The following is a 24,546-nucleotide window of genomic DNA, read 5'->3' as shown; positions in this document are numbered from 1 at the left end:
CAAGTTACATTCTGCATGTGGCTACAGATAATAATGTCACTGCAATACTTAAAAAGAAGATAGTTTAAACTATAAGATTACATTCCAGTTATCTGTTAAGCTAAAATTTGTCAGAAGTCCATCTGTGAATTATGGGTGGTATTTTCCAAAAGTTGCAAAAGTGCTGGATCAGGCAAGAAAAGCAGTGTGAAACTCACTGAGCAATATCAAAGTGTTGGCGAGGACTACACAGCCAGCTATGGGGACCTAAACTCAGGAGCAAAACTGGGATTCAGTGATTGGGGCGCAAATTTTAAAAGGCACCTGAATCTCAAAGTGAAGTTAAAGGCCCCCTCACTACCACCAGCCCTCACACTCCCACCAACCGGCTCCTCCCCTGGACAATGGGACCCCGGCAGACAAAGGGAACACAATCAACGCAGAGGGTCACCCGCGCACCATCATCCCTGCACACCACGTAGGCATCAAGGTGAGCCAGCCTCCTCACACCCTCCCCCCAACCTCACCAGCATCGTATCACCCATCGCCCATTCCAAGTGTCCACCACCCTGCCTTCTGCCATGCTAGCACAACGCACCCCCACAAAATGGGAGCGCCCCCCCCCCCCTCCCCCCCCTCCCCCCCCCCCCCCCCCCCCCTGCAACGGGATTCCTTCGAGGCACCGTCCCTGACCCCACCACCTGGCTCTGCCAACCGGCCATGCCTCCAAGGAGTGCCAAAATGGGCCTGGGCACTGTCTGGCCATGTCCCTCACCTCCTGCAGATTATACGCACCTCCGAGACCCGGTGTGGTCATTATGAGTGGTTTCAATTTTTGGAAAACAATAGTGATTTTCGCCGACGTTACGTCACGCCGATGGGGGCTGATTTCAAATCGAGATCTTGTTGCCGCAAATCCCGTTATGACTCTCTCGCGAGAGTTAGCGCCCCTAACGGAATTAGCGCCCATGGAAAACGGGCCCAGAAAATTTCACCCTATGTCATCAATGCTCTCATAGAATAATAAAATCCAAACAGTGCAGAAATCACCTCCATTTAACAAAAGAGATACATTTCGTAGTGGATTAATTCAATACTACGCTGCGAGATTCTCTGGTAATGCCTTCGAGAAGCTGGATTCGCGATCGGGCAGAGAATAGCGTATCGGCCCAAAATCGGGACTTTCTCCGGGTCTTAGACCTGTCGCCAGTTTCTATGCCCGCCCCACAGGCCAACAGGATTTTCATCCCGCGACAGCGGGAACATGCAAAGCACTAATAAGCATTCATTTGAATGCGATTAACGGGCTGGAAGTTCCGATTCAGCCGCCGCTGGTGATGCTCTACCTCCCCTCCCAGCCAGGAGTCACACGGGAGTGATTTGGTGCAAGTATTTATAAACGGGTTCCTGGTGTCATGGCCTTTGGGGGAGGGGGGGAGGAGAGTAAGGAGATAAGTGCCTTTCAGGTTTTTTCAGGGTTGCTGAGGAGTGTATGTCTGGTGACCTGGGGGTAGTGGGGATCGATTTGGTGGCTAGGATTGGATTGGGGGGTTTGGGGTGGAATTGCGTCACCTCGGGATCAGGTTGCCGTGACTGCAGCTGTGAAAGACTCGCAACTCGCTCCTTACATGTTACTTTCAGGTTCCTGACTGCTGTCACTTTCACTGGAAAGCCCTGAGGTCTCCTGCTCATGTAGATTTCCATTCATCCCACCCATCTGGAGACCCTCACATTGTATCAGATTTCTCACCAAAGATATGGATGTGGCCAAGCTGAATCTCAGGACCATGAGGTCCTGGGACACCTCATTGGACTCCTTAGATGCTCAGCTCCACATCAGATGAAGAAGGGAGAGGGTTGTGGTTGGGGAGGGGGGGTGTCGATGGAAGTTACAGGTACTTCAGTGGCTGCCCTGCTGGTAGGAGTGCAGCAAATCGTCAGAAAGAAAGCGGCGTGATATTCAATACTGATCATCCACCGGCCATCCAGCCTCGCCCCTCCGAAATGCATCATCTCACCCTTCTCAGGGTTACATTCCATTTGCCATTGTTCAGCCCATCTATATCATTCTTGTAATCTAAGACTTTCCTCCATGCTATTTAACACACTACCAATGTGAAATTACTGAGCATACCTCCCACATTCACATCAAGCTCACTAATGCACACTATGAACAGCAAGGGACACAGCACCGATCCCTGCCATACAACAATGGACACAGGCTTCCAGCCAGAAAAACAACCTTTGACTATCACCATCTGCCTTTTGCCATTAAGCCCAATTTGAATCCAATTTGACAAATTGTCCTGGATCCCATGGGCTCTTGCCTTTTTGATCAGTCCCCCATGTGGGATCTTGACAAATGCATTACTGAAGCCCATGTAGACTGCATGAACTACACAGCCGAGGCAGATTCTCTGCTGGAGGTTGCTGTACTATGGTCTCCTCGTCGGACACCACCAATGGGTGGGTCTCCATATCCGACTGCCTCTCTCCTGTTGGCGTCTTGACTCCCTTGGGGTTATGCTATGGCCTGTTTCGGCATCAGATTCGGCTGGACAAGAACATTTTGTTCACAAGAAATTTTACAAAGAATTGGGTCGCCTGGGCCTAATGTGATCTGAGTGCTTTCGCATTACTTGACCTTGAACTTGCACTTGTTAGGAGACCGGCCGGGTCTGGCAGATGATGGTCCCGGAAATCCGCTGAGTGACGTCTGCAAAGTTTTGGGCATTCACTGCGTCACCTGGTACAAAGTGCCTGGGCGGTCGACGTCGAACGGCCAATGCCCTTGCAGGTCCTGACTGTGGCACACCTTCAGGAAGACCACGCTAAGACGGGTTTGAAGAATCCATCCAATCAGCATCTCATCCCGGGCCGCTCCAGTCACGGCGTGCTGGGTGGTACGGTAAACCGGGTCAGCCTAGTGTCCATCGACTCCGAAGACTACAGTGGTCTGCAACCCCTATTTGAACGTTTGGACCACCCTTCCGCTAGCCTGTCTGAAGCTAGGTGGTACGGGGGTAATTCGGAAGTTTCGTACCCCGTTAGTCTTCAAAAACTCAGTGAACTCTTCCATCAGAAAAGGTGTGCCATTGTCCGTGACTAACACCTCAAGTATGCCATAGGTATAAAAAGACAAATACAGCTTCACAATCGTTGCCCTGGAAGTGGTTGCCCCATCTTGTGGACCTCCAGCCATTTGGAATGAGCATCGATTAGGAGGAGGAACATCAAACCCTGAAACGGATTGGCAAAATCGGCATGCAACCATGCCCATGGCCGCCCAAGCCATTCCCAAGGGTGGAGGGGTGCGGTGGCAGGAGCTGACAGGAGCTACATGGTTGGGCGATCATTCAATATCAGCTTCCAGGCTCAACCACCAAACATAGCAGTGCGTTATCATTTTTGACACACCTGGCTGCCCATTGTGGAGGTCATGCAAGATCAAACCCTTGCCCTTTTCTGGGATGACGACACGCACACCCCAAAGCAGGACACTAAGATCCACACTAAATATGGACATTTTAGATGAGAAATCCTATTCTCGTTGCCAGGTTTGTAGACCATGAGAGAGCCCACACTGAGTTGTTAAAATGAAATAAAGGTTTATTATGATAACTACTATTTACATAGTACGAAAGATCCCAGCCGGTTCTCCTCTGTTGGTACCCAAACTGGCTGGCTTTCTATAGAAGATAACTATACACGATTTAGTGTTCCCTGCACCTTTTAACGGGGGAGTTCATATTTGGCGGGGCTCACGGGGAATTTAATCATTGCCACCTTGTAAGTCACGTGTGGGTTATGACAAGATGCATGCAGCATACATTGCTCATGCCTCACTCATTTGTACTAGATGGCGAGTGGCCTAACAAATCGTTCTTAAAACGACTACTAGTGATTGTTCAAAAACCAACCCAGGAAACGTGACATTTGTATTTTGTGTGTGTCCAGGTGGAGCTAATGGCCTACTTTTGGCCCCTTTCAAACCTCAAGGGTCACCTACACTGACCTGTCTCTCGATTCAACTTGGAAACTGGCTGATTTGCAGAAGCAATGAGCTATTGGCTATCAATTTGTACCTACAGCCTAGCTTAGACCACATGCCAGTACCAAGGGCTGTCGGAACAGCTGCTCCAATGAATTGCACTTGTCTCAAGTGCTGTTATAAAATCATACCCCGACCAACAGGGGACCATTGAGGCCTGCACAAATTGGGATTACAAGGGCCAATGCATATACAGCCGAAGCCATCAGAGGAGATCAACAACGATGGCTGTTGAAGTCAGTACACAATAACATTGATTATAATAGACTAAAACAAATGGATTACTCTTGTTATATGAATGGCTGAAATGGGCCCTGATTAATTTCTCAAATTAAAACATTTGCTGCTGCTTTATAAAGAGAAGTTACAACAATGTTAACGCGTACATTTCTTTAAAAATTTCAACTGTTTTTCCCAAACACTTCCACTAGAGAAACCTAAGAGGTAAAATGCTAGCAAATATAGCAAACCTAGAAGTGTGAGACAGCAGATTGACTTGGTCAATCAGGTTAGGTCCTTGAAATTGGTTTTTAAAAACTGGAAATTAAAAGACAGTTCCTGTAATGTGACCATGAAGCTTCAGATTGCCATTAAAGCCCAAATGGCTCAAAAATGCCTTCAGGAAACCTTCCATCTTTACTTAGCCTGGTCCCTATGTGGTTCCTGTTTTACGACAACATGGTTGACTCTTGATTGGTCTGTGATTTGGCCTAACCAGCCTCTCAGTTGTATTAGGCCACTATATGCAACAATTGGGCTTGGACAATAAGTGCCAACTTTGCCAACAGTAATACATTCTAATAATTTATTTTAGAAAGGAGTGGAGCCTCCACAAGGCCCATTCCTCCTATTTGCACTTCAAAATTTCATCTGGGTCCTATGTACATCATAGGATGTTGGTTAGCATATAACAAATAGGCTGCTACCTGAAACAGGTGGGTGCCTGGCCGCCAATGTGAAGACACCACTGAAAATGCTGATGGATGGATCGATGGCCGGAACCCTGTTCCCCTCGAACAGAGACTGTCAAAATTAGGGCCATTATGATTACGTTGATTTGCCTACACAAGAAAGGGTGCAGAATAAAAGGCCAAGGTTGTTAATTGATTCGTTTGCACATAACAACATAAGATACTTGGAAGTGTGCTGTTAGAGTGGTTCTATATAATTTGCCTTCAAAATTGCACACCTTTATATTGGCCCAGATCTTCCATTCTCCAAATAGGTGGAGAACAGACTTATCCCTAAATATATGTGCAATGGGTCCCTTTCAAAGGCCCAACATCAGGATTCTGTGGGAATTTCCCAAGAAGTTTGAACTTCCGAAGGGCCCTCCTCCCTGGACCCTCTTGTGAAAATCTCCAATTCTGAGTTAAAATCAGAGACTTCAGATGTTTCTCACTTCTTTACTTATATTGCTACCCAGGAAATGATAGACAGAAAAATCCATGCGTAATTCATGGATACTATACAACTGACAACCTTCCCCCCACGCCCCGCAATCACTCTCACTGAGCCCCCCTCAACTATGCCTTCATCTCCCTGATCCGCCAAATACACCTTGACTATATCCCTAACACCCAACTCCCCAAACTGCCCATCTGCCCCGAGTCCCTCATTCCCCCTCAACCTGAGCTGACCAGCCGCCACCGACCTTCAATTTCCCCTATGACCCTCCACGATCCCCATCCCAACCTGATCTCACTAGCATCCACAACCTGACACTGACTGCCTCCTAGCCTGACCTGACTATCCCCTTGTGGTATTATCAGGTATTACGGTACCTGAGAGGCTGAAGTACCATTGGTTAAACCTAGGGGTTTTACCATTGGCTGTAGAGTATCGTAGCTCCGCCCCGATAGGCGAAGTATAAGAACTCGTGCCATCCCAGCAGCCCTCATTCTGTTCCTGAGCTGCTGGGGAATATTTCTAGCTTATTAAAGCCTTCAGTTGTACTACAACCTCGTTTTAGTAGTTATTGATCGTGCATCACCCGTGACCTGAGAAACACTCCCAAGACAGCCTAATTCCCTCCTGACCCATCTACTCATTCCCCACCTACCACCCTACCCATCTAACACCCTATCACTTCGCCCATCTGTCACACTGTCACCCTACCCACCTGCCACTCTACCACCTCGTCCACATGGCACCCTACCACCCTTACCTCAACCGCTCTACGCCTTAATTACCCTAAACCCTAACCACCCTATCTCCTAACCCACCCATCACCTTACCTCACCCACCCCAGTCCCTTACCCACTTACCTCCCCTCTGCAGCTTTTCAAAGAAGCTTTGGGACATTTAATCTCTTTACTTACCAGAATACGGGAGCTATTGACATAAAAATGGGGAGTGGCTTCCGTGCGGATTCTCTTCATTTCTCCCTCCTAGGTTTGCTGCACGGAGTCAGTTCTGCAGCATCCTCCATCGGAAGATTGCTCAGAAAGATCAGAGGAAGATAAGTGGGTATTTTTCTGTCTAATCAGGGTCGGAAGTCGGGGTTTCAATCCTGATTGGAAGATTTGGGCTATAAAGATGTTTGGCAGCAATATTTACAGGGAAGAATTCCAGTTGGGAAATCTGGACATCCTGCTGAAATTAACAGTAGAATATGCTTTGAAAATTTATTTCCATCTGGTTTCCCACACTGACGGTCTGACTGATAGCTGCATGGCAGGAAAACGTGCAGAACTAGACCACAGCGAGGAAACGGAGAAGGTCAAGATCAGGCAGGAGATCAAGGTCGGGGGCGATTTTGAGATCACAAAAAGATTGAGGTGGGGGAGAAAATTGAGGTTGTGGCAAGATAGAGGTTAGGGGAGATTAAAGTCAGGAGAAGACTGAAGTTGTTTGTGTGTATGTGTGTGTGGAGGAGGGGGAATGCAGAAATCAAGGTGGAAGAAGATTGACGTTGGTGATGACTGGAGGTCCGTGATTGTTCAAACCCATTCATTCTTTGGTAACGGGTTAAATGAAATGAAATGAAAATCGCTTATTGTCACAAGTAGGCTTCAATGAAGTTACTGTGAAAAGCCCCTAGTCGCCACATTCCGGCGCCTGTTCGGGGAGGCTGGTACGGGAATCGAACCGTGCTGCTGGCCTGCCTTGGTCTGCTTTAAAAGCCAGCGATTTAGCCCAGTGTGCTAAACCAGCCCCTCCCCCCTTGCTTTTCAAAGTTGATAGCCTCATAAGTTTGGAACTGGATATCTTGTATTATGAAAGGGATTGGCATAGCTTCTGTTCTGAGATGAAAAGCAAGCAGTTACCAGCATAAGACACATTGTTTGAAAAGTTTAAATCCATTTATTTGAATTTAAATGGACGAAAAAAGTGAGCTCCTGTTAATATTATGCAATTTAGCATGGGAAGAAAGACCTGAAATTGTCTTTTTGAATTTTCAATTCTCCAAAATCCATTGAAACTGCATTGATTTTTTCAATGTATAATTTCAGTCTTTATCAAGAGGGCATTCGACCATGAAATTGAAAAGTGTATGCTATTAAATGAATGTTACCATCTTTTGAGAGACAAAAAAAATAACCAGCTTAACTACTGGAATATATAATGACAACTTCTTCTCAAAAAGCAGTTAAAGTAATAGGGTTTTAAATCCCAAACGTGTGGTTCGAACAGATATATGACAGATCAGCAATAACCACAGGGTTCCATTGTTTAAAGATTGAAGAAACTGTTGTGATTGCTTAAAAGAAAACCTGTTATATTTGCTGACAAACAAACGTTATCTTTGAGAGGGCAGTGTAGTGCAGTGAACAGAAATCTTGAAACACGCTCTTTGTGACTGTCATGTGAGAGTACCTTTAACAAATGGGTGTTTATAAATGGGTGTGTATATAAGTATCTGTAGTGATTGTACCTTTAAGAAATGGGTGTTTATTACTGCAGTGATGTCAGAGAGTGGGTGGAGCTGGGCTGTCTGTCAGCTTTTTACTTTTGTTTCAGGCTGTTGCTGCAGGGTGTGTTTTAGTTTCGTTTTCAGAACTGGATAGCTGCAGTCACAGCCAGAAGGTGTATTAGAGTCTCGCTCTGTAATCTAATGAATGTAAATCAATCCTTTGGTGATTTAAAACTAATAACTGCTCTTAGTAGTGACTTTAACCTGATGTGCTTCTGCTGAAAGTTTTTTTAAAAAGTATTCTGGATGTTAAAATGGCAGCTTAAGAATTACTTAGTGTTGTATTCTTTGGGGGTTGTATTTGAATTAATGGTTGCTAAGATGTTCACTATGTTTTAAAAAGGTTAACTTGAGTTCATAGAATAAACATTGTTTTCCATACTTCCATACTTGGAAAATACTTTTCCATTTCTGCTGTACCACACCTGTAGAGTGGGCCATGTGCTTCCCATACCACAATCTATTAAAAGTTGTGGGTCAGGTGAACTCCATGATACACTTTGGGGTTCTCTAAATCCTGGCCCATAACAAATTGGGAGCTTGAGGGGATAAAAGTCTATCTATTGGATTGACTTAGTGAACGTAAAGACAGTGAGGGGTGAGCATACTGTGGGTCCTTTTAAGGTGTGGTATTTTAGTTTAAGTAGGGAGTATATTGTGGATAATGGCTCTTTTAGAGGCTCTGAAGTTTTTAGGGGTGGAGACGGTCACACGGTCACAGTTAACATTGCCTGACAAAATGTGAAAAGGTGAGGTCATTATGGCGGTGGCTAAGCATTTAAAGTTGCCTGAGATACAGTTTGACTCATTGGAAATGGCAAAAATTCAGTTACAAATGAAACAAATGGAACATGAGAAAGAATTAAAGCAGCTTGAATACGAAAAAGGAAAAAGAAAGAGAAAGATAGAGAGAGGAAAAAGAGAGAGAAGACAGGAAAACAGAAAAATAGTCCTAGCAGAACAAAAAGAAAGAGAAAGGGAGATACAGATCAAGGAAAAAGATAAAGAGAGAGTTTGAACTTCAGAAAATGTCCATGAAACATGACAGTCAGTTAAAATTGGCAGATGTAAAGGGAAACGTACAGTTGGTTGATAGTGATGAGGATAGTGAGAAAGAGCGTCATAGTCGAAGGCTTGGTGGGAATCTATTTAAATATGTCCAAGCATGAAATGAAAATCGCTTATTGTCACAAGCACGCTGCAAATGAAGTTACTGTGAAAAGCCCCTAGTCGCCACATTCCAGCACCTGTTCGGGGAGGCTGGTACAGGAATTGAACCATGCTGCTGGTCTGCCTTGGTCTGCTTTCAAAGCCAGCGATTTAGCCCTGTGCTAAACAGCCCCATTGCCAAGGGCTGACCAGAATGAGGTAGAAGCCTTTTTCATTTCATTTGAAGAGGTAGCTAAACAAATGAAATGGCCACAGGGCATGTGGGTATTACTGATTCAAACAAAGCGGATAGGTAGGGCTAGTGAAGTGTTTGCATCACTACCGGAGGAGGTATCTGGGTCATATCAGGAGGTGAAAAAATCCATCTTAGGTGCATACGAAATAGTGCCTGAAACCTACAGACAAAGATTTAGAAATTTAAGGAAAGAACCTGGTCAAACATACATGGAGTTTGAAAGGCTCAAACAGAGTAATTTTGATAGGTGGATAAGGGCTTTGAAAATAGACCAAACGTATGAAGCTCTCCGAGAAATTATACTTTTAGAGGAGTTTAAAAATTCAATTCCAGATGTAGTGAGAACTCATGTGGATGAACAGAGAGTTAAAACTGCGAGATTAGCAGTGGAAATGGCAGATGATTATGAATTAGTTCATAAATCAAAGATTAGTTTCCCACATCAGTTTCAGCCGGAGAGGGATAGAAACTGGGGACATGAGAAATACTCAAGTGGTAAAGGTAAAGGTGATCTGATGGGAGATAATAAGGAGAGTGTACCTCAGATTAAAAAAGAAATCCAGGAGGGTGGAAAAGAAATAAAAAATTTCAAATGTTTTCACTGTAATAAACTAGGCCTTGGAAAGTCACAGTGTTGGTGGTTGAAGAAAAGCACTGGGAAGGCTGATGTGGTAGAACAGGATAAGACAGTGGGGTTTGTTAGAGTGGTAAAGGAAAGCCCAAGTGAAGCGAAGGAGGTGCAAAAGGTTGTACAGCCTGGTCAAGAGGTGATTGATCAGAAGGTGCCAGATCTCTTTAAAGAATTTACTTGTGTGGGTAAAGTTTACTCATGTGTATCAAGAGGAGTAGGTAAAGAAGTCACAATTTTAAGAGATATGGGAGCTAGTCAATCTTTAATGGTAAGAGATGAGGAGTTATGTAGTTTGGGATGAATATTGCCAGAAAAGGTGGTATATGTGGAATTCAGGGTGAGAGAATAGTGTTCAATTGTATCCGGTAAGGTTGGAAAGTCCAGTAAAGAGTGGTGAAGTGGTAGTAGGAGTAATAGAGAAACTATCTTGTCCAGGAATACAGTTTATCTTCGGTAATGTATAGCTGGATCGCAGGTGGGAGTGATGCCTACTGTGGTTGATAGGCCAGTGGAACATCAGACAACTGAAGTGTTGAAGGACGAATATCCTGGGATTTTTCAGTATTGTGTAGTAACAAGGTCGCAAAGTCACAGGTTAAGACAAGAGGAGAAATCAAAGAGTGAAGATGACGTTGAAGTGCAATTATCAGAAACGATTTTGATCAGATGGTTGAAAAAGAACAAGAACAGGTGGAGGATGAGGCGGATATCTTTAGTTCAGAAAAATTGGCGGAGTTGCAACAGAATGATACAGAAATAAAACAGATGTATCAGAAAGCATATACGGAAGAGGAATCTGAGTATATACCAGGGTGTTATTACCGTAAAAGTGATGACTTGATGAGAAAATGGAGACCTCTACATATGTAGGCGGATGAAAAGTGCGCAGAAGTTTATCAAGTAGTATTGCCGGTACGGTATAGAAAGGAGTTGTTGCGAGTTGCACATGAGGTACTAGTGGGAGGTCATTTGGGAATAAGGAAAACTCAAGCTAAAATATAAAAACATTTTTATTGGCCTGGACTACATAAAGATGTAGTTAAATTTTGTCAATCATGTCACACATGTCAAGTGATAGGGAAACCTCAAGCAGTGATAAAACCAACGCCCTTAATACCCATTCCAGCATTTGAGGAACCTTTTACAAGGGTCCTAATTGATTGCATCGGACTGCTTTCTGAAACGAAAAGTGGGAATCAATATCTTTTGACTAGAATGGATGTGTCTACTAGGTTTCCAGAGGCCATTCCAGTACGTAATATTACTTCTAAAAAGATTGTGGAGGAGTTACTTAAATTCTTTACTAGATATGGACTACCCACAGAAATACAATCGGATCAAGGATCAAATTTTACCTCACGGTTATTCAAAGAAGTAATGGATAGCTTAGGAACAAAACAATTTAAATCAACTGCATACTATCCAGAATCGCAGGGCGCGTTAGAAAGGTGGCATCAGACATGAAAGACAATGTTGAGGGCTTATTGTCACGATTATCCAGAGGATTGGGACCTAATCATTCGTACTGTTTGCAATTAGGAATGCACCTAATGAGTCAACCAAATTCAGTCCTTTTGAACTAATTTTGGTCATGAGGTAAGAGGACCACTGAAATTGATCAAGAAGAAATTGGTGAGTGAGAAATCGGAAATTACATTATTGGATTACGTGTCACATTTTAGGGAACGATTAAATAGAGCAGGTGAATTGGCTAGACAACATTTAAAAGTTGCACAAAATGTGATGAAACAGGTAGCGGACAATAAATCCAAAGTTTGTAGTTTTGCCAGTGGAGATGAAGTTTTAGTGTTGTTACCAGTGGTAGGTGAACCTTTAAAAGCTAGGTTTTGTGGACCTTATCAGATTGAAAGGAAATTAAGTGAGGTGAATTATGTGGTAAAAAGACCAGATAGAAGGAAGACTCACCGAGTATGTCATGTGAATATGCTTAAAAGGTACTTTGAAAGGGAAGGAGTGAAAAAGGGGGTTTTAATGATTCTAATTCAAAGTGACGAACCAAATCGAGATGACTGTGAACCAGTGGAGATGAAGTTTTAGTGTTGTTACCAGTGGTAGGTGAACCTTTAAAAGCTAGGTTTTGTGGACCTTATCAGATTGAAAGGAAATTAAGTGAGGTGAATTATGTGGTAAAAAGACCAGATAGAAGGAAGACTCACCGAGTATGTCATGTGAATATGCTTAAAAGGTACTTTGAAAGGGAAGGAGTGAAAAAGGGGGTTTTAATGATTCTAATTCAAAGTGACGAACCAAATCGAGATGACTGTGAATTTGACATACCTCCAATTAAATTGGAAAATGAGGATGTTCTTAAAAATTGGGATAAATTGTTGAGTTACCTTCCAGAGGAAAAACAGACTGACCTGAAGGAGTTATTGATATCACATGGGCAAGTTTGTAGAGATAAATTGGGAGGTACTAAAATGGCTATACATGATGTCGATGTGGGAAATGCTGTTCCAATCAAACAACATCCATATATGCTTAACCCTTTAAAATTGACACAGGTTAACAAAGAGATTGAGAGTATGCTTAAAAATGGCATAATTGAAGTGGGTTGCAGCCGATGGGGCTCACCCATAGTGATGGTACCTAAACCAGATGGTACCCAATGGTTGTGTGTGGACTATAGAAAGGTTAATGCAGTTACAAGAACGGACTCTTATCCTATCCCACGTTTGGAGGATTGCATTGAGAAAGTGGGACAATCAGCTTTTATTTCAAAATTGGATTTACTTAAAGGTTACTGGCAGGTACTTTATCCGAAAGGGCGAAGGATATTTCAGCTTCTGTGGTTCCAGATGGTATATACCAATTCAAAGTTATGCCATTTGGCATGAAAAACACCCCAGCCACATTTCAACGGTTAACTAACAAAATCATTTCAGGATTATCCAATTGTGCGGTATACATCAATGATCTGGTAATTTTCAGCCAGACTTGGAAAGAATATTTAAAACATCTGATGGAGTTATTCGATTGACTTCAGGAGGCGGGTTTGGTGATAAACCTAGCCAAAGGAGAATTTGGAAAAGCCCAAGTCACTTTCCTTGCCATGCAATTGGACAGGGTCAAATGGGCCCACGGGATGTGAAAACAAAAGTTATTGGGGAGTTTCCGATACCCTCGACACAACGGGAAAAATGCGATTTCTTGGTATGAGTGGATTTTACCGGAGATTTTTACCGAATTTCAGCAGTGTGGTCGCTCCACTGACGGACTTGCTCAAGAAGCATAACAAATTCCAGTGGACAGCAGAGTGTCAACAGGCATTTAACGGCTTGAAGGCTGCGTGAACCACTGCTCCTGTGTTATCCATCCCAAATTATACGAAACCATTCAAAGTAGTGGTCAATGTGAGTGATGTGCGTATAGGTGTTGTGCTTCTACAAGACGACAACGAAGGGCTAGAGCGGCCTATTGGTTATTTTTCAAAGAAATTGAATTCTCGCCAGAAAAAATATTCAACGATTGGGAAGGAGACATTGAGTTTGGTGCTAGCTTTGCAATATTTGCACATTTATGTGACCAGCAATCCGTCTGACACCATTATATATACTGATCATAGTCCGTTGACGTTTTTGGAGCGATTCCAGAATAACAATGCAAGGCTATTTCGCGGAGTTTATTGTTACAGCCATTTCATTTTAAAATAGTGCATGTGGCAGGATGAGAAAACGTGATAGCCGATGCTTTGTCACGAATGTACTGAACGGAAGCAATTTCAGTTGGAGGAAGAAGAAAAACAAAATTGACTATATTATTATACCTGCTTGCATGTTTTGTTTTTTTTAAACGATAAAGTATATTTACTGTGTGCATTTCTTAAAGGATGGTGAACAGGTGAAAAATGAAACCATCTTGAAGTTGATGGTTTATTTATTTTTTCTTGGGGGGAATGTAAATTGATCCTTTGGTGATTTAAAACTAACAACTGCTCTTAGTAGTGACTTTAACCTGATGGTCTTCCGCTAAAAGGTTTTTAAAAAAAATCTTCAGAATGTTAAAAGGACAGCTTAACAATTACTTAGTGTTGTATTCTTTGGGGGTTGCATTTGAATTAATGATTGCTAAGATGTTCACTGTATGTTTTAAAAAGGTTAACTTGAGTTCATAGAATAAACATTGTTTTGCTTTAAAAAATACTTTTCCATTTCTGCTGCACCACACCTGAAGAGTGGGCCTTGTGCTCCTGATACCACAATCTATTAAAAGTTGTGGGTCAGGTGAACTCCATGATACACTTTGGGGTTCTCTAAACCCTGGCCCATAACATGACTGAGAGGTACATTAGGTACATGGACTGCAATTTCAAGAAATCTGAATGGGAACAGAGTCCTGTAGCAAATGCGTTTAGCCAGGTGTCTCCCGCACATGGAGTGCCAAGAAACACAGCACTATTGAACGTCCATTCGTGTAGACATGAGCCTCAGCGGGGAATTCCCCTACGAGGCCGCTCTTAGTCCCGTTTTCTGCACTGAGGAGCTCCGCTCGCCGGAACTCCTTAGTGCAAAAGGAGACTGATCTCTCAATCCCCTGGCGTGACCCCCCGAACCCCCAAAGCCCCGACTCCCTTATGAGGGGGTCCACAGTCCCCCTGACACCCTCGCAGGACACTCCCAGGCCTGATCCGCAAGGCATGAAAATGCCAACTTGGGTAGATCGTGGGAATGTAAATTAGAGTGAGATTAGCTGCATCAGCCTAGTATGCAGATTTGCTAAAAAGTAATCCCACCCATAATGGGTGGGATTCACATTGCGACGTCTCACGAGGGATCTCCCAGCATCCACTGGCCATGCCACGCTGCTTTTCAGGCGCAACGCGATCGGCAGATCTCACCTATGATCTCAACTTTAAATAATTCCTTGTGGGGTCAATATCATAATACAGAACTGTCAATAAATTGGCATTAAACTGAAAACGTCACAAGGCTAGCTAGAGTGAAGGTCGAAACATATGCAAGAGCATTAAAAATGTTTATCTGGATGGACTGAGGTACATCGGTGAGGTAACGTGGAGTAATTGCGATTGTGTATTGAACTATATAATGTTTGGTCTGGAGTTGCTCAGTTCTGATAATTGCTAAAAAGGAGGAAAGTGTGAAATATCTTAGTACAAGTACTGTACCACCCTTTACAAATTTTCCTGAAAAACATATAGAAATAATACAGCATAGTCACCTTTATTAGTATTTACAAGCTAAACATACTTGGGGATAAAGAGAAAATTATGGGCGCAATCCAACAGCCACGCTGGGCTGCTTTTCCGATGCAGCGTGGCGATTGGATCACACTGATAAAAGCCGGGAGACCCCGCTTCCGGGATCTACCCAGCTCGAAACACCTCGCGAGATCCAACACAATCTCGTGGAGCTCTCCAATGTACAAAAAGGGGCCATGTGCGGCCTTGGCCCCGCATTCCCCATTGAGGCCTCTTATACACACGAGTCACATTGTATAGCCATGTGTTTCTCAGTGCTATGAGTGCCAGGAAACACATGGCTAAGCATACTCGCTCTGGGAATCGAACCCTAAAGATTGTGATTCTGGCATTGCACAAACACTTAGAAACATTCATGTGCAGATGTATGTAGCTATATTTTAGATCAACTTCCAACATGGTTATTTAATGAAAGAGGGGCCCAGAAGTTTGCAGGTGCATGATTTTTTTGCGCAAGGATCACCCTTCACTTCCTCTGGTGCTGTTGCCCACGCTTATGGATAGGGCCCTGGCTATCGGTTAGCTAGGGGAGGGTAAGATCTCCAAGATTTATGGATGTTGTTTGGCCATGGCGCAGGCTTCATTGGAAGACGTAAAGAGGAAGTGGAGGAAGAGCTAGGTTTGGTCTGGGAGGGGGGGATGTAGAGTGAGGCTCTGAATAGGATCAACTTCACATCCTCGTGTGAGAGGTTAAGTACAATCTAATTTAAGGTGGTGCACAGGGCACACCTGACTAGGGCGCATATGAGTGGTTATTCCGGGGGTGAAGGATAGGTGTGAGCGGTGTTCCAGGGGACTGGTAAATCACACTCCCATGTTTTGGTCTTGCCCTATGTTTGTCAGCATCTGGACCTCCTTTTTTGATACGTTCTCAGGGATTTTGGACGTTGAGTTCGAGCCGTGCCTGTTGGTGGCCATCTTTGGAGTGTGTGACTCCCTAGGGCTGCAGACAGGGACGAAGGCAGATATGTTAGCCTTCACCTCGCTAATAGCCCGGAGGCAAGGTCTGCTTGGGTGGAGGTCCCCGATGTCGCGTAAGTCGTCGGCTTGGTTGGGGGATTTGATGGAATTTCTACACCTGGAGAACTGATGAAAGGGGTTGGTGGAAGGGTTCTACTCAAGGTGGCAGCCTTTCATCTCCTTTTTTAAGGAGTTGGTTACTGTCAGCTGTTGAAGGAAGGGAAGGGGGTTCGTCTTCTTAGTTGGGTCAATTGTTGGCTAAGGTTTTGTTTTCTTTATATGGGGTGAAGAGATTAGGGAGGTCGGGCTAGGTGTCATTTAGGGATAGGATGGGGTTGGAGTTGTATTATTGGTGGATTTGTTTGTTAGAGTTAAAATTTTGTTTGAATAAAAATATATATTTCATAATGGGAAACAAAGAAATGACTGACCAACTAAATACATCCCTTGGTTCTGTCTTCACAAGGAAGACACAAATAATGCACCAGAAATGTTGGAGAACACAGCGTTTAGTGAGAGGAAGGAAGTGAAGGAAATCAGTATTTGCAAGGAAATTGTATTGGGGAAATTGATTGGATTGAAGGCCGATAACTCCCCAGGGCCTGATAATCTACATCTCAGAGTAAGGAAGTGTCTCTAGAAATAGTGGATGTGTTGGTGGTCATGTTCTAAGGTTCTATTGATTCCGGAACAGTTTCTACAGATTGGAGAGTAGCTAATGTAGCGTGGACTACAACCGATTCCAATGAAAAACGGTGTTAGATTTGCCGGGGTCGGAATTGGCACTCAAGAGGCTGACAAGCTGCAGCCGCATATTACCACTTCACTCCCCACACACACACTAATCTCAGCCAACAAGATGACACTGGTTCCGCTACACCCCACCCATCCTGTTGACGGGTCGGCTGGCGTCAGAAGGTACCCAGGTGGCCTGGGAGGACACCCATGACACTACGTTCACAGTAGATAGTCCGCAGCATGGCTGTGTTGCAGGCTGCGGCAATGCTGTTGAGTGCCTGTCCACCCTGACCCCACAGGCCTACCACCTGGCAGCCCCCCGCTACTCCCCCTGGCTCTAGCCGATGCCACCACCCAGCGGCAAAACTGTCAGCACACTATAGCGATACCCCCTCGCTCTCCCTCAGCAGGCAGGCCGCTGGTTTCCCGGTTTTTAAAACCACAAGTGAAACTCGCCAGCAGTAATTCCTCCTGGCGAAGGCGGAGCATTGTGGGAGCCTTGGAGAATATCGGGTCAGGACTGTTAATGATGTGCCAACGGCCTTCACTGTATGTATGGAATAGAATGCATTGGCGCTGATGTCGAGGTACCGGAGCTTGACGTCCTGTCAGCCGCCCAGCCACGATTTAGGCCTCATGCACAATTCTCTGCCTAATCGCAGTTGCCGATTCTGGCGTCAGCCGACGGAGAATCCCGCCGTGTAGGTTTCCCAGAAGGAGTTAGATATAGCTCTTGGGGCGAAGGGGATCAAAGGATAGGGGGGGGGAAGCGGGAACAGATTGGATGTTCGACCATGATCATATTGAATGGTGGAGCAGGCTCGAAGGGCAGAATGGCCTATTCCTGCTCCTATTTTTTAATGCTTCTATGAATATTAAAAACACAAACACATAGATTATCTCTTAAATGTGGCTATCAAAACTAGCCAGGGGGCAGATTATTTGTGGATAATATCTTCACTGGTCAATCATGGGAGCAGCCATGAGATCCCTCATGGTTAGCTACAATTTAGTGGAATGCAATATTTAACAAAGGTTTAGCAATATTACTTCACATTCCGATGTGCTTCTTGTTGTTTATACTCTTACTATAAGTATAGCTTTTACAGACTTAAATGTGTTAGTTCTTCATATAGTGTAATTGGAGTCATTCAGATTGTTACTTTATGAAAAGGCTAAGAGACGTGAAAGTCAAGGAAGTTTGAGAATTAAGTGTGAAAATGGAAAAATAAAATTTCTTTATTGTGATGAGCCCAGTAGAAAGTGTCTGTGAAAATACTAATTTCCCTTGAGAGTCACACAGTTTTCAGAATCTGATGATTTTTTTTACTATTCCTGGGTGTGAGATATAAGAAAACATCTAAAAATGTTCACTAATATTTACAATGGCCATTTTATATGATTTACAGAAATCTAAAATCATTTTACAGAACTTATACGTGAGACTATTTTAGTATTTTGGCTGCTATTTATTAATGGTGATTAAATGATCCAAAAAGAAGAAAACTATAATATCCAAGAAAGTTAAATAATTTTCAATGATGCTCACAAAATGCTTAAATATCTGGGGTGAGATTCTCCGACCCCCTGCCGGGTCGGAGAATCGCCGGAGGTTGGTGTGAATCCCGCCCCCACCGGTTGCCGAATTCTCCGGCACCGGAGATTCGGCGGGGGCGGGAATCGCGCTGCGCCGGTTGGCGGCCCCCCCCACACGATTCTCCGGCCCGGATGGGCCGAAGACCCGCTGCTAGGATGCCTGTCCCGCCGGCGTGGATTAAACCACCTCTCTTACCGGCGGGACAAGGCGGCGCGGGCGGGCTCCGGGGTCCTGGGGGGGGGGGGGGCGGGGCGATCTGGCCCCGGGGGGTGCCCCCACGGTGGCCTGGCCCGCGATCGGGGCCACCGATCCGCGGGCGGGCCTGTGCCGTGGGGGCACTCTTTTCCTTCCGCCTTCGCCACGGTCTCCACCATGGCGGAGGCGGAAGAGACTCCCACCACTGCGCATGCGCGGGAATGCCGTGAGCGGCCGCTAACGCTCCCGTGCATGCGCCGCCCGGAGATGTCATTTCCGCGCCAGCTGGCGGGGCACCAAAGGCCTTTTCCGCCAACTGGCGGGGCGGAAATTAGTCTGGCGCGGGCCTAGCCCCTCAAGGTTGGGGCTGGGCCCCCCAAGATGCGGAGGATTCCGCACCTTTGGGGCGGTGCGATGCCCGACTGATTGGCGGCGTTTTTGGCACCGGTCGGCGGACATCGCGCCGATACCAGAGAATTTCGCCCCTGATCACCTTACTTGAAATGATCATGGATTTCTTTTAAAAAATACAGAGAGTGAAATATTTACTTCAATCTTCAAGGGTCAACAACCATCTGTGATCAAGAAAGATGATCAGTGTTAATTGGGTGGCACGGTAGCACAGTGGTTAGCACTATTGCTTCACAGCTCCAGGGTTCCAGGTTCGATTCCCGCCTTGGGTAACTGTCTGTGCGGAGTCCGCACGTTCTCCCCATGTCTGCGTGGGTTTCCTCCGGCTGCTCGGGTTTCCTCCTCCAGTCCAAAGATGTGCAAGTTAGGTGGATTGGCCACGATAAATTGCCCCTAGTGTCCAAAAAGGGATAGGGCGGGGGGCTTAAATAGGGTGATGTTTTGAAGGGTTGGTGCAGATTCGATGGGCCGAATGGCCTCCTCCTGCACTGTAAATTTTAGGATTCTATCTATGATGGTTAGTCTGCTCCCAGTTTGCGCCAGTGTTGAAATATTTTCTTGTAACCATCTCACATTTTTCAATATTCCCTGTGGATAAGCATCTGGGCAGTGTTACGGAATGGAGTTACGGAATATCGATGTCACAAATAACATCCTATGTGACTGTTACAAAAGTAAACTGCCCTTCCTCCTTGGCCTGTCTGCAGCCTCTGACAGGATTGACCACAGCAACCCCCCCCCCCCCCCCTCTCCACTGCCATAGGTGAGGCAGCGGTGTAGCTGCATTGTCACTGGACTAGTAATCCAGGGACTTGCGGTAATTCACTGGGGACCCGGATTTGAATCCCACCATGGCAGATGGTCAAATTTGAATTCAATTTTTAAAATCTGGATTTAAAAGTGTAATGATGACCAAAAGACCATTGTCTATTGTGGCTAAAAACCATCTGATTCATTAATGCCCTTTAGAGAAGGAAATCTGTCCTCCTTATCTACATGTGACTCTAGATCCACAGCAATGTGATTGATTCTTAACTGCACTCAGGGCGAGGCAATAAATGCTGGCCCAACCAGCGACACCCACATCCCATGAACAAAAAAAGCTGGCTGGGATTCCATTCTTATCTACTTGTAACCACAGTGTCACTTGCGTTATCTCTTCCTTCTCCCTATTACTACTAATAATTCGCTGGAGGCTGTCGTGGAACGTATTTGCATCCCGTTAATGGAATGCAGAAGAAGGTTGGACGGGAATCTTCCATCCATGCCTGATGCTCTGCAATGCCAGCGGGAAAACAGGCCGATCCGGAATACGTCTGGAACAACGTGGCGTGGAGAGGACAGGACTCACCTGAACCATGCCTGGGGGTGCCGCCGGAGTTCGGATTGGAGGTGGCCAGCAACCCTGAACCCCAAAACACCACAGCAGTGGGTGGGGGGAGCATCTAAAAGTGGATCTTTCAGAGGAGAACCATTTTACAGCCCCAGGGTGTTCCTGGAATTACCTCTTCTTTCTTCAGGAAAGCAATCTTCTTTTTTCAGTAGTGGGTCAGTGACATAGAACATACAGTGCAGATGGAGGCCATTCAGCCCATCGGGTCTGCACCGACCCACTTAAGCCCTCACTTCCACCCTGTGCCCATAACCCAATAACCCCATCTAACCATTTTGGTCACTAAGGGCAATTTATCATGGCCATCCATCTAACCTGCACGTCTTTGGACTGTGGGAGGAAACCGGGTGAGCACCTGGAGGAAACCCACGCAGGCACGGGGATAACGTGCAGACTCCGCACAGACAGTGACCCAGCGGGGAATCGAACCTGGGACCCTGGCGCTGTGAAGCCACAGTGTTATCCACTTGTGCTACCGTGCTGCCCAACATTGAGTGTCTGTCACCCAGCAGGACTAGCATCATCATATTCGCTCTGCCAGCTGTCATGATATGCAAACATGCAGCTAGTGAACACATAGAATAGGACACGACCAATGAGCAGTCAGGACACTCAGGGGTGGTATCTCACTGTAAAAGGGATGAGACACTCACACCCCGCCTCTTTCCACAGACCAACATCTACAGAGTGAGACAGGGTGTATCCTCAGCATCACACCCCAGCACATGGCTTAGAGCAAGGCTGGTTCAGTTAGACTGAGTTACTACATTTAGATTAGCAGAGAGTCGAACTCATTGAGAACTGTGCGAATAGTTCAATAAAACACATTTAACTCACTTCACAATCTGGAGCATCTTTTACTCAAAACTACATCAGGTGGCAGTTTGTGTTATTCCAAATTACATAACACGACATGATACCAGGAGTCTGTTCAATCTAGTTAGTTCAACTCAGCAAGATCCGTGAGGACCAGCGAATGTATACCGGCACAATGGAAAAGATTCAGGCTCCTCACCAGCTCAGGACCTCCGGCAATCTCAGTGCCAACTGGCGGACATTCAAGCCGAAATTTCAGCTTTACGTCGAAGCATCAGAACTCAATGGTGCGTCTGATGCACGGAAGATAGCTCTTTTCCTCACCACAGCGGGTGATCACACCTTGGAAATATTAAACTCGTTTCACTCCGCCGAAGACCAGGACATGACAAAGTTTCAGACCATTCTGGGCAAGTGTGACAGCCACTGTGAGGTGGTCACCAACAAAATCGTCGAGTGCTACATATTCCAGCATGATTGCAAGGTAAAGACAAATCCTGCAACTCATATTTAACTAACCTTAGACTGCTAGCGCAATTCTGCAACTTCAGTGATATCACTGACTCCATGATCAGAGACCAAATCGTTTTTGGAGTTCACTCTGATCCTCTGAGAGAGCAGTTACTGAAGATCAAGCATCTGACCCTGCCAGTCACGATTGAAACATGCACAGGCCATGAGCACGCTAAAAATCGCTATTTCCAGTACAAAACAGCAGAAAATTATAAACTAGCCTCCCACGAGGCAGAGAGTGTGCAGGCCATCTCCCGGATGCTGCGCCTCAACATTGACGAAAGCGGCAATTTTGCGCGCTCTTCCTGGGGCCCGACGCATGTGCTATGCGAACGGGATAACAAAGCGGCCGAAACCTGCACTGCGCAGGTGCAGACGCCTGAGAACCGCACTGCGCATGTGCAACAACGCAAGGAGCGTCAGGACACCGACGTCATGACGTGTTCGAATTGTGGCACCGCCCATTTAAAGAAACACTGCCCTGCAAGAGGCAGATGCTGTTTAAACTGCGGAAAGCCAGGCCACTATGCAGCCTTGTGCAGATCTGCACCACCAGTCAGGAGCCAGCGCTCCCAATTCCGACAGCGGCGCATCCGGAGTGCGCAACAACGCCTACAGGATTCTGATCCCGGCAGTGCAACGAATCCAGATGATGAATTCCTGGACAATGCCTACCGCGTGGGCATTATTACAACATGTGAATATGCCACACCAGACACGTCGCCAGTCCATTCAATCCTAGCTGTGGATTCCGAGGACGAATAGCGAGCAGTGATGAAGGTCAACCACTGCCCCATCCAGTTCAAGCTGGACACAGGTGCCTCTGCCAACCTCCTCACACAGGAAGACTTCAGACGCATTAAGAAGCCCCTCACAGTCCTTCCAGCTGCCTGCAAGCTCCTGGATTACAACGGGAATGCCATCACGGCACTGGGATCCTGCCATCTGCACGTATCCAACCGACACACACAAGCATGGTTACGTTTTGAAATTGTTAAGCCGGACAGGGCATCCCTACTAGGTGCGCATGCCTGCAAGCAGCTGAACCTCATTCAGAGGGTTTACACCACGACATCCTCCCATGTGGATCTTCAGGCCGGCATTGACGACATCCTCGCCCAGAATGCAGGTGTGTTCAACGGGCTGGGCACGCTACCGTATCGATACAAGATTCTGCTCTGACCTGATGCTAAGCCAGTGGTCCACGCACCACGGCGAGTCCCTGCTCCACTGAGAGAGCGCCTGAAGGCACAGCTCAAGAATCTTCAGCAAAAAGACCAAGGATCTCAATAAGAATATCATGCGGAAACACTACCCCATCCCGAAGAGGGAGGAACTCACAAGTGAGATGACACACGAGCGCTTCTTCACCAAATTGGATGCATCACAGAGATTTGGGCAAATCCAGCTGGAAGAGTCCAGCAGAAGGCTCTGCACCTTCACTATGCCTTTTGGCAGATACTGCTACAATCGCATGCCATTTGGCATCATCTCGGCATCGGAGATATTCCATCGCATCATGGAGCAAATGATGGAAGGCATTGAAGGGGTTCGTGTGTACATGGACGACATCATCATATGGTCCACGACCCCTGAAGAACATGTGTCCCATCTCCAGAAGGTATTCCGCCGTGTACATGCCAACGCCTTCGAGTTAAACAGCTCCAAATGTTGTTTTGGCACATCGACGCTCAGTTCCTAGGCGACCAGATCCCACAGCATGGTGTGCGCCCGGACACAGACAAAATCAAGGCCATCGAGGCGATGAAGGTCCCTGAGGACGAAAAGGCGGTGCTGCGCTTCTTGGGTATGGTCCGTTTCTGGGCAAGTTCATTCCAAACATGGCCACACACACCACGGCCCTACGCAACCTGGCGAAAAAGTCAACTGCCTTTGAGTGGAAGGCGGCCCACCAGACAGAGTGGCTGGAGCTGAAAGCCAAGCTCACCACTGCACCAGTCCTGGCATTCTTCAACCCGTACCGGGAGACAAAGATATCCACAGATGCGAGTCAGGATGGCATCGGTGCGGTGTTGCTTCAACGAGATGACACATCATCCTGGGCGATGATGCCTACTGAAACCAGATATGCACAGATCGAGAAGGAGTGCTTGGGTCTTCTCACCGGCTTCCTCAAATTTCATGATTATGTCTACAGCCTGCCGACATTCACTGTCGAGCCAGATCATAGGCCTCTGGTCCACATCATCTAAAAGGACCTGAACGACATGACGCCTCCGTTGCAGAGAATCCTGCTTAAACTTAGGAGGTATGACTTCAACTTGGTGTACACATCTGGCAAGGAGCTCATCATCCCTGATGCACTGTCCCGCTCCGTCACCTCGCCCAGTGAGCCGCTGGAGATCATCCGGCACATCGAATCGCAGGTGCAGCTGTGTGCTAGCACTCTCCCGGCGACAGATGAGAAGGTAGTTCTCATCCGTGATGAGACAGCCAAAGACCACCTCTTGCAGCGCTTCATCCACAACCTCACCAATGGCTGGCAGAAAGGGCAGTGCCCACAATTTTACAATGTGAAGGATGATCTGACGGTGATTGATGGTATCCTCCTCAAGCTGGACAGGATTGGCATTCCGCAGGGGTAAGGTTGAGTGGAGGGAGGGAGGGAGGGGGTAGGTTGAGGGGAGGGAGGTAGGGAGCGAGGGGGTAGGTTGAGGGGAGGGAGGGGGTAGGTTGAGGGG

At 46.1% G+C, this 24,546-nt stretch overlaps 1 protein-coding gene across 9 annotated transcripts in view; it reads right to left on the bottom strand.

The window, feature by feature from the left end:
• tox (thymocyte selection-associated high mobility group box) overlaps nt 1–24,546 on the bottom strand; it is a 449,045-nt gene that overhangs the window by 89,678 nt on the left and 334,821 nt on the right. For 6 of the 9 annotated variants that reach the window (XM_072467723.1, XM_072467717.1, XM_072467722.1 and 3 more), the window contains one exon: nt 4,957–5,091. The exons of the other annotated variants lie outside the window; for them this stretch is intronic. In XM_072467723.1, coding sequence (XP_072323824.1) covers nt 4,957–5,091 — 135 coding nt within the window. The remainder of the gene's footprint in view (nt 1–4,956; nt 5,092–24,546) is intronic. 9 annotated transcript variants of the gene reach the window in all.

Source organism: Scyliorhinus torazame, chromosome 11 (genome assembly GCF_047496885.1).
Source record: "Scyliorhinus torazame isolate Kashiwa2021f chromosome 11, sScyTor2.1, whole genome shotgun sequence".
Lineage (NCBI taxonomy): Eukaryota > Metazoa > Chordata > Chondrichthyes > Carcharhiniformes > Scyliorhinidae > Scyliorhinus > Scyliorhinus torazame.
Note: the sequence above shows the minus strand (reverse complement) of the source record. Positions and strands in the feature narration are given on the sequence as shown.